This window comes from Callithrix jacchus, chromosome 4 (assembly GCF_049354715.1).
Source record: "Callithrix jacchus isolate 240 chromosome 4, calJac240_pri, whole genome shotgun sequence".
NCBI lineage: Eukaryota > Metazoa > Chordata > Mammalia > Primates > Cebidae > Callithrix > Callithrix jacchus.
The window spans coordinates 24440977-24451231 of NC_133505.1; the positions used below are offsets into that span (position 1 = coordinate 24440977).

A 10255-nucleotide genomic window follows, 5' to 3' on the forward strand; every position below is an offset into this window, starting at 1 on the left:
GTTGGTAAATCACTAGTATCCGAAAATTGTCTTATCAGAGGCTCCTTCCCCGGTGCCCTACTCGCCCCCTAAAACAGGTGTCGCTGTGTCCCACGAAGCGGACACGCCCGCTGGGGCGTCGGAGGTGGTGAAATTCACAGAGGGCCTGCGGTGTATATTTCTGGGACCCCACGTGTGCAGACCAAACCCCCGGGGCCTGGGCGTGTGCGCGCGCTCGCGTGCCTTGTGTGCGGGCGTGTATGGGGGCGCTCGGCGCGGCTGGCGGGCGTGCGCGCGTGTGTGTGTGTGTGTGTGTGTATGCGCTGGTGCGGGGGGCCGGGCTGTGTGCTCACGCGCTCCAGGCTGCGCCCAGAGCTCATCTGCTGGGTTGGAGGAAAAGAGGGTAGGCAAGCGCAGGGGGCGGGCGGCCGAGGAGGGCTTTCGAATTAATCGAGCTAGTTTAGCTGTTTTTCCCTCTCTGGCTCCTTTAAACCCCCCGCCAGGAACGGAGAGAGAGGGCTGGATTCTTTGTGGTGCTGATGGAGGAGGGGGAGCAGGTTGAAACAATCGAGTGGGCGCGCCAGGACTCCCCAGCTCCTGGCGGGGAAAGGAGGGGGAGCCCCTGCTCTGCGCAGGGAGGGGGCGGGGTTGGGGGGCCCCCCCGGAACGTGGAAGAGGCAGGGGTGACCGCGAGAGTGGGGAAGTGGTCACCCTCGGGAGGCAAGATTTCGTTCAGATCGCACATTAATTGGAGATATCTGATTAATTTCAGCTTCTGATGACTATAAATGGCGATTCTCTACCAAGGTGTCTATATTAAAAAAAAAAATCATTCCGTGTCATCCCCCACGTCAGGCCTGCTCGTGGGCGTGAGGCTGTACTTCCTCCGCCCCCTCCTAATGGAGTGAACCATTCCCAGCTCTTCCCCCCCCCCAGCCTCCCTCTCTCTCTCTCTCTCTCTCTCTCTCTCTCTCTCTCTCTCTCTCTCTCTCTCTCTTTCTGTCTCTTCCTCGCTCCCTCTCTTTCTCTCCTCCCTCTGCCTTCCCCGTGCATAAAGTCTCTGTCGCTCCCGGAACTTGTTGGCAATGCCTATTTTTCGGCTTTCCCCCGCGTTCTCTAAACTAACTATTTAAAGGTCTGCGGTCGCAAATGGTTTGACTAAACGTAGGATGGGACTTAAGTTGAACGGCAGATATATTTCACTGATCCTCGCGGTGCAAATAGGTAAGTGGCCGCTCAGCCTGGCTGGAGGCTGGAGGCGGGAGGCAGCCTGCTCGGCCGAGGCTCGGAGGGGGACTGGCGGGCCCGCGGTCGCCCCAGGGTGCGGAGAAGCCGGCAAACCCCTGAGGGTGGGGGCATCAGCTCCTGGGGACTTGCGCGTCCCAGTTCGGTTTTTCCTAAAGCTATAGATTCTAAATGTTCACCAGGAAATGTGTGCAGCTGGACGTTTTCTGGATAGGGGTTTTCCCCCTTTTTCCCAAAGCACACATCCATTTTTGTTTCCCTTTCTAGGTTTAGACCAGGTTTGTTGCTCTCTGGAGCAATGTACTGGCCCTTGCCATACTGCAAGATATTATTTTGAAGGGTCGAAAGGTGAATGCAGAAACAAAATGGCTAGGCAACCAGGACTGGAAAGTTTATGTGCAGAAAGCAAAGATATTCTAGGGCTCAGACTGCTGCATTTAGAACTTTGTCATTCTCCCGCCCCTCCTCCCCCACCCCACCCCCCCTTTATCCTAGCTGCAGCGTTTGCACGGGCACCGCAGACCAGGCTGGTGGGCAAATCGAGAGTGATAGGAAACTCCGGACCATATATTTTAATATGCTTACCATTTAAGGGGATGAATTCAGCCAAATATACGTGGATATACTTTTCTAGACGTATTTGCCTGCTACTTTACACATTGATGTCTGTATTTTACATATAGGAAAGGGTTAAGAAGTGTTTGCAATATGTCATGTCGGTGTTCGTTATTTTTGTTTGTTTGAGGTTGGTTGTGGGAGGATTTATTTAGTCCCCATTTTATGTTAAGGAATGTTGAGTCGTTGTTGCACTGTCAAGGGTCTTTTTAAAGTTCACATTTTTTCCATCCAGAATAAAGAAAAGATATAGGAGGGGAAACTAGAAAACCCCCCTTCTCTGACGCTGGGTCAGAACATTAATTAACGTGGCCTAAAAGTGAAAGTGAAGCAGGTTATTAATAGAATGGACAAGAGGAGGGAAAAAAAGAAACTCCTGAAACACAATTGTTACCTCCTAGCAGTTCAGGCTGTGGCATTCTTTGCAGACAAATCCTTGCAGTATTCGGGGGAGGGGGTGCTTTAGGTAATTGGTTTGGGGCAAGAAAGGAGAATGCATAACATGTTTTTTCCCTAAGAAATGTGGAGAAAACAAGGTTTGGAGTTCTCAGGGCATTAAAATGGATTCTTTGCAGTGGGGTTTTATGCAACTGACATGATTTTGAGTATCTGATTTCTTTTGCAGAAACATTATAAGGATTTTAGAGGGTGTGAATGCAGGATGTTGGTGTTTTCCTTTATTTCTAAAAAATGACAATGCTTTAAATCTGGTTATTTTGCATCTTTGACAATAGTGAAAAGAGCTTGCTATAAGTAATATTTCTAATGGCAGCAAATTTCTTAAATGTTGGAAATAAGTGAATGTGGCATTTTGCAATAAACCTTCTAATTTTTAGAGAACAGGAGACAGAGTTGTTTTTGAGACAGAAATTTTAGTCGGAGAAGATTTGGAACTCTGTTTTCCCTGTAGGAAATAACCTTACTTTGAGAGGTTTGGAGAAAAGAAAAAGAAAAAAAAAAAAAAAAAAAAAGACGGTGGTCTTGCCTGAGGACTGCGTTTTGAACACATTAACCTCGATTCAAAAATGACTATTTATTGGCTGTGGAATTGAAATTGAGCGTATTTGTTCCCGAATCTCTGCCCTTTCCTGCACCAGAGCCTGGGTCTTTATTAATTCATGTCTGGGAGCTGTCCCAAATCATTGACATTTGGCAAGAAATGTGGGGGTTGGGGAGGGGCGGGGAGGTAGAAGAGTGTGGTGAACGCGAAAGGAGATGCAGCTGGAGGAAGTTCGGAATGAATGAAAGGTCAAAACGAATGAATGAACGGTTGGAAACTGCAAAGGAAGGGGACGGCAGAGAGGACGGGGAAGGAGCCAGGGTCACCCGCCAGAGCCTCATCTAAGCAGGGTTTTGGAAGGACAGCCAGGGACACAGGACTGCGACCTACTGGCACGCGTGCGCCTGCAAAATCCGTCCCGCGCGCAGCCTCCCGACCTCCCAAAGAAGGCTAGAGTCCAAGGAGTCACAGTTGCAAAAGACAGAAATGTTCACGACTTCTTATTTTACACACGCACACACTCACACATGCGCGGTGTGCAGGGTCTTCTCCAGCAGCGCCTGGGAAGATAACGTGACGAGAGCGCTCCCGCCCTCGGCGAGCCCCAATTCCCCTTTAAAAAAGTCAATGCATTTTAGGGGCTTCTTCCGCCACTGAGTTTTGGGGGTGTAGGTAAGGAGTGAGGAGTGACGTGAACAAGGAGATTGGACTTTATTTTATTTCGTTTCTTAGCATCAAAGCTGTATTTGTGACATGCGTTATAGAGGAAGATGTGTGGGGTGTATTTCCATTTCGAACGAGTTCTCTTATAACAAAGATTCGTTTATTCTTAAGATAGTACTTCAGTGTTCGATTTGTTAGTATTGTCGTCGCAAGGGTATTTAATTTTCCGTGTAAGGTGAACTGGAAGGTTTAAGAAGGGTTTACGTATCTGCCCTAGCGGAGGTCGAAGTTAACCTTGGTGCCTTCCCCAGCGCTTCCCGTTCCGGATTAAAAAGCGCAAGGCCCGCCTCGCTCTTCCTGCAGCAATCTGCAAACGGTACGCTCTCGCAGGCTGCTACGGGTTCGGTCACCTTCCTCTTCGGCGCCTGGCCCGGCGATCGGTGACAGGCGGCCGCGTGGGGGACCGGGGGAGGGAGGTGTCCGGTCCTCCCGGGACACATTCACACACAGGCGCAGCCGCCAGAACGCTGCAGAGGACCAGGCCGGCGCCCCGGGTCGTGGGCGCCAGTGCGGATTTCGATTCTGAGATGTACCCCTCTTTCCCCGCCCTAACGGCGTAGATCTGTGCTTCTCTGGCGTCCTCCCAGCGCCTGGGGTGCTTTGGGCCGCTAGGTACTCTGCTTCCAACCAGGTTCGTTGGCCTCAGGGTGGGAAGAGAAGGCCACCGCCGCGCGCCCACAGCCTGGAGCCTGTTTCTCCAGTCCGGCGCCTAGGGGGTTGGCTGCCCTGAGGCAAAGGGCTGGGACCTTCGTGCTGCCAGCGTTTCCTCCTCCTCCTCCGCCTCCGCTCAGCTTTTATCCCTGCCCCCCTCTGCCGGTAGCCCTGAACTGGGGCCGGGAGCCGAGGCGGTGGCGGGCTCGCTCTCAGCAGCGAGGCTGGGACCTGGAAAAGAACAGCCTCTCCAGGCTGCTGTCCCGAGTGGACGTGGGCTTTTCGGCCGGCGGGTGAGTTATTAAGGGTGCGTGGGGAGCTGAGTGGCGGACAGAGGAGGAGGAGAGGAGGCTCGAGGCTCGTGGATTTGGCCTTTGCGGAGATGACCCGGGCAGACTCTTCCGTGACCCCGCCCGGCCTCCGGCATTGTCAGCTCCGGACGACTCGTCACCCGCGCCTAGTGTCAGGACGCCTAGGCTGCCCTCTTTCCAGTGGGGCGGGAGAGGGTGCATCCGAGGGTCTCACTCGGAATACAGAGTCCACGGTAGGCAATCGGTTTTATAATGAAACTATCCATTCCGGTGACTGCTGGTGGCTTCCCGGGACTCAATTCGTTCATTCATTCAGCAGTGTTTGCTGAGCGCCCACCAAGGACAGAGCGCCAAGCTTGAGGCTTATTCTCAAGGTCAGCTGCGTGACCCCACGCCCTGCCGTCTCCCCACCCCGTTCTCGCCCCCGCACGCTGCAGCCCAGACCCCTTCTGTCACCTCAAAATGGAAGATCGCCTTGCAAGAGCTGTGACAAGGGCTTGCTGGGGAAGTGTTGGGAGACGAAGGAGGGAGTGAGGAGAAAGAGAAATAAAAGAGATGAGGGAGGTGAGAAGAGGGGGCGATGGAAACAGAAAAAGATATGGAGCGAGATGCAGGAGCGAGCTGAAGGAAAGAAATGGACTCACCTACCTCCCACCCACCCACACCTGCTCACACACTGACAATCTGCATTAGACGCGGCGCTGCAGGTCGGGCATTCCTGGGTCAAGTCTTTTATTCACCTTTATCACTGGCGCTCCCCGAGGCTGGGCGCTGGGGGAGGCCGCCCGATGTGAGGAGGCCGCGCGGAGCCTGGGTTGCCAAGGCGGGCAGTGGGGCGGCAGGGCAGGGCGGAGTCGTGGCGCTGCTGACCGGTGTTACCTCCTCCCCGCAGCGTATCTGGTGCAGGCCGTGAGAGCAGCGGGCAAGTGCGATGCGGTCTTCAAGGGCTTTTCGGACTGTTTGCTCAAGCTGGGCGACAGCATGGCCAACTACCCGCAGGGCTTGGACGACAAGACGAACATCAAGACCGTGTGCACGTAAGTGTCCTCTCTGGCCGGCTGGGCTTCTGTTTGCGGGGCGCTGCTGAGGTCAGAGAGTGCCTAGGCTCCCCGCCTGCGCTCAGCGTTCAGCACCAGAGCGAATCCGAATCCGCTCCCTCTTGCCTTCTGACTCCCTGCTCCAGGCCTAGGACTAGGCCCCCGGGTTAGAACCTGCACTTCCCAAGGGAATCCCACAGCCTAGTGTGTGATATAGAGGAGGATCCTTCAATACAGACTCACTCGCAGCTCTATGCGGCCTAATGGGGATGCACAGAGGTGCGCAAGTCCAACTTGCTGGGACCCGGGGCAAAGGGCAGGGAGAGTTGCCACCAGTTGTTGGTGCTGCAAAATCTCTCGGCCTTGAAGTAATCTTTGTTATTCTTTCCTCTTGTGTGAAAGAGAGACCTGCCACGTACTCTATGAAGAACATTTGGCTTGGATTTGAGGAGTGTTTGGGGTAATACTATATTTGCCTGGAGGGAAATTTACTCATCTCTTCTGTTCATTTCCCTTGATAAACCCCCCTCTAATACACACCAAGGAAATGCCGGTACAGCAAGAAAACATGGGTTTCCCTTCCCGTTTCTAGGAGAGAAGCTGAAACAATATCTTATTGTGTGCCAGTGACTTTACCTAAAAAGAGTAAGTCCAGGTGATGGTCCAGTGACAGTCGCTGTTGAGTTTATAGCAGATTCCAAGGTTTGGGATAGCCACCCTTCTTGTTTCCTTTGCCCCTTTACATATCTACACCAGCTCCCCAGACCTGTACAGCTTCAAAGGTAAAGAGAGATGGGTCGGAGTTCCTAGCCAGGCCTGCTGGTGTTTTCTCAGAGCTTGGCTGGAAAGCACTGCTCCCACTGGCAGTAAGTTAACCAGCAGAGCCCTAGTGCAGTGGACCTGCAGCAATTTAGCTGCTGCAGACCTTGGAAATGGCCCTGTCCTCTGCAACACACATTCTTTTATTTTGCAGAAAACAGCTGTGTTCCCACACCCCCAACAATAACTCTTCCAATAAAGGCAAGGCAAGTTGTGTCCTTTATTCCCTGAGGTTACAGTGACCATTTTCTATGCCATCATTTGTATACTATGAAGTCTTTCCTCTCTCCCGAACTGGGGCATAGGGGACTGGTGGAAGGAGGGATGTTAGCTTAGGTTTTGATAAATTAAATGGGTTCCAATTTGGCTACTCTCTTTCCTAAATGTCCCAGTGCCTACCAGTAGCCAAAGCAGCTAAGTGGCTAGTCTTTCCTATCCTCAAAGTGACAAAGGCATTTAATTCTAAAAGTCTGATGATGGATAAGAATGTATCTATAAGGATAACAAAAGGTTGCTCATAGAGCAGCTCCCAAATCCTCTGTCAATTGTGGAAACTTGTTTATTCCAAGCGATTTTAATTTTTAAGCAGAACTTTGGTCTTGGAAAACAGGAAAGTGAGAACTCCTGCCTGAGGTCACAGACCACAGCTAGGTCCTGGCTCTACTCAGTTAGGGGAGCGGGTTGCTGAACACCTACCTGAAGCCCACCTCTGCCCAACCCCAGGTGGAATCTGTACTGCTCTACCAGGGCCCTCAGCACCCTGTCCCCATCTGGGCATGCATAAAGAAAAGAGCAATTTAGGCATACTTTACCAGGTGCAATTCCACAGACGCTCTACAGGAGCTGTCCTCTCTGGGCCTCTTGATGTCCAAATTTTGCTGTTTCTTACAAGTTCAGAAACCTGGAAACCCTATGCCACAGCCCCTCCAGTCCTCATAAATCAACACAGTGCCTGCCTTCAAAGTGCTTACAGTCCAGGCAGCCAGCAGAAGGAAGAGAGGAGAAAATACAACCTAACTGTGTGGAGGGCAGGCGCCAGTGACCTGGTGCTCTGGGCCCAGGGGAGGCGGGGGCCAGCCCGGAGTTACAGAGAGGCACAGATCGACCCAGCTCTGAAAGGAGACAGCGCCCCAGTAATCGATCACGGGTTCGAATTATATTTAGTCTCAGGATCTATTTTGGGTTTTCAGAAGAAAGGGGGACAATCAAAAGGGACAGGTTGGGTGAAGGTTGTGGGGGCGGGTCTAGGAGCTGAGCCTGGGAGGAGGAAGTGGTTAAGTTGGATGCAGGGCTCCGGGAACTGACAGCAAGATGGGGACCGAGGGTGGGAGGGTGGTCCTCGAGGGTTAGCTGCAGTGGCAACGCGGCCTCCCCGCAGTTCCAGCCTTGGGGGCTGGCGCCCTGAAGGCTGTGCGGAGGAAGACCCAGGGCGCCCAAGGCCACGAAAAAGACTGGTGAGGTTGAAAGAGGAGGGACCCAACTCTCAGGCCTGGGGCACTAGGATTTGCAAGAGCAGATGAAGGCTACGAAGCAGGGCCCAGGTGCCCGGCCACTAACACTCACCGACCCCGGGGAGGAGGGAGGCAAGCAAGAATCTCCAGGCGGAATCCGAGCTCGGGGACTGTGGAGACCAGGGTTGGAGGAAGAGGGAGTGAGGAACAGAAGAGAGGAAAGCAGACGGAATTGAAAAGGAAAGAAAGGGAAAATCAGGAGAACGGAAAACAAAAGGAATAGGTGGAGGGAGAGAATGAGGGCGAAGGCGAGAGTACAGCAGCGTGGAGAAGGAGGGAGACAGAAGGGGCCAGGGGGAGGAGACTGTAAGAAGCCCCGAGGGGAGGTCCGTGCTCAGAGGTAGTAACCCGTATTGCAAGCTAAGAGGCATTAATGGGCGGCAGCTTGCGAGGCTTAGCACTGTTTTCCTAGCTTTCCCCTAGGAGGGCGAGCAATCTGTTTGCGGAGGCCGAGGTGCCAGCGCGCCGCAGCGGGTGCAGGACCCGGCTCCCGGCTGCCGGGTCCTCTCCAGGCATCTGGAAGGGAAAATCAGGCAGAAGGGGGCGCCTCCACACTCCTCCCCCCTCCCCCCCGCCCCCCCCCCCCCCCGCCACCGCCAACGCTTTAGACAGCCGCTTCTGGGGTGGGCGGAGGTCCCGAGAGTCCCGACCTCTCGCAGCCCAGAGGCCGGGGCGGTGAAGTGGAGGTACGGAGGAGACATCCCGGGAAGTTTGCGGGGCCGCGAGCGGGGAGGCGCTGGGGCGCAGGCCCGGGGTCCTCCAGGATACCCAAGTGAACCTACTTCTTCTGTTTTGTTCTGTTCCTCACCAGATACTGGGAGGATTTCCACAGCTGCACGGTCACAGCCCTTACGGATTGCCAGGAAGGGGCGAAAGATATGTGGGATAAACTGAGAAAAGAATCCAAAAACCTCAACATCCAAGGCAGCTTATTCGAACTCTGCGGCAGCGGCAACGGGGCGGCGGGGTCCCTGCTCCCGGCACTCCCCGTGCTCCTGGTGTCTCTCTCGGCAGCTTTAGCGACCTGGCTTTCCTTCTGAGCGCGGGGCCAGCTCCCCCTGCGCGCCCACCCACACTCACTCCATGATCCCGGAAATCGAGAGGAAGATCCATTCGTTCTTTGGGGACGTTGTGATTCTCTGTGATGCTGAAAACACTCATATAGGATTGTGGGAAATCCTGATTCTCTTTTTCATTTCGTTTGATTTCTTGTGTTTTATTTGCCAAATGTTCCCAGTCAGTGAGCAAGCAAGCACAGCCAAAATCTGACCTCAGCTTTAGTCCGTCTTCACACATATATAAGAAAACGGCAACCCCCCCCCCATGTTTTAATTCTATTATTATTAAATTTTTGTTGTTGTTGTTTGGCAAAAGAATCTCAGGAACGGCCCTGGGCCACCTACTATAATCATGCTAGTACCATGAAAAATGATGGGCTCCTCCTAATAGGAAGGCGAGGAGAGGAGAAGGCCAGGGGAATGAATTCAAGAGAGATGTCCACGGGCGAAGCATACGGTGAATAATTCACGCTCACGTCGTTCTTCCACATTATCTTGTTTTGACCATTTCCACTGCACATTTCTCCTCAAGAAAAGCGAAAGGACAGACTGTTGGCTTTGTGTTTGAAGGATAGGAGGGAGAGAGGGAAGGGGCTGAGGAAATCTCTGGGGTAAGAGTAAAGGCTTCCAGAACACATGCTGCTGTGGTCACTGAGGGGTTAGCTTTATCTGCTGTTACTGATGCATCTGTCCAAGTCCACTGCCTTTATTTTCCCTCCTCCCTCTTGTTTTAGCTGTTACACACACCGTAATACCTGACTATCCAACGGTATAGATCACAAGGGGGGGGGGATGTTAAATGTTAATCTAAAATATAGCTAAAAAAGATTTTGACATAAAAGAGCCTTGATTTTAAAAAAAGAGAGATGTAATTTAAAAAGTTTATTATAAATTAAATTCAGCAAAAAACCAGATTTGCTACAAAGTATAGAGAAGTATAAAATAAAAGTTATTGTTTGAAATGGGGGCGTCGTCTGTTTCCTACCCCAACCCTGTTCTCTTGGCCCAGTTCTCGGGGTACCTGAAGAGACACATGATTCCAGGTGATAAGTTCACCTGTTCAGGAAGCCGCCGGACACCTGCCACCTTCAAGCAGACCCTCCTCACTTACACCACTCGACCACTTCTTCAAAATCCTGCTTCCTTAAAAAAAAGAAAGAAAGAAAATGAAACCTGTTTTTAAATCAATCAATTACAAAGCAGAGACTCTAATTGAGGTTTAGAGGAATTGGGCTTGCTCACACAGGCAGACAATGCCAGTGGCCGGCGGGCTGCCCCTGCTTCAGGCGGATCCGAGCCCTAACCA

The 10255-nt window shown here is 52.6% G+C and overlaps 1 protein-coding gene across 3 annotated transcripts; it reads left to right on the forward strand.

Annotated features, from left to right (window-relative positions):
• The first annotated feature begins 289 nt into the window (after positions 1-289).
• On the forward strand, positions 290-9911 carry NRN1 (neuritin 1). 3 transcript variants are annotated; one of them, XM_078370568.1, is made up of 3 exons: positions 290-382; positions 5417-5561; positions 8703-9911. In XM_078370568.1, the coding sequence occupies exons 1-3, from the start codon at positions 298-300 to the stop codon at positions 8929-8931; spliced, it is 459 nt and encodes a 152-aa protein (XP_078226694.1). In that variant the 5' UTR covers positions 290-297; the 3' UTR covers positions 8932-9911. The 3 variants fall into 3 exon arrangements, with proteins under 3 accessions (XP_078226694.1, XP_002746296.1, XP_035150911.1); XM_002746250.7 differs by lacking the exon at positions 290-382 and adding an exon at positions 981-1203; XM_035295020.3 differs by lacking the exon at positions 290-382 and adding an exon at positions 3856-5231.
• Positions 9912-10255: the final 344 nt, after the last annotated feature.

What these genes read in the sequence shown, in the direction of transcription:
- NRN1 (XM_078370568.1), top strand. Translation starts at nt 298, where the DNA reads ATGCGCTGGTGCGGGGGGCCGGGCTGTGTGCTCACGCGCTCCAGGCTG. An exon ending in CTGGGTTGGAGGAAAAGAGG is followed by an intron (nt 383 to 5,416) that starts GTAGGCAAGCGC and finishes TCCTCCCCGCAG; the next exon opens with CGTATCTGGTGCAGGCCGTG. An exon ending in AACATCAAGACCGTGTGCAC is followed by an intron (nt 5,562 to 8,702) that starts GTAAGTGTCCTC and finishes GTTCCTCACCAG; the next exon opens with ATACTGGGAGGATTTCCACA.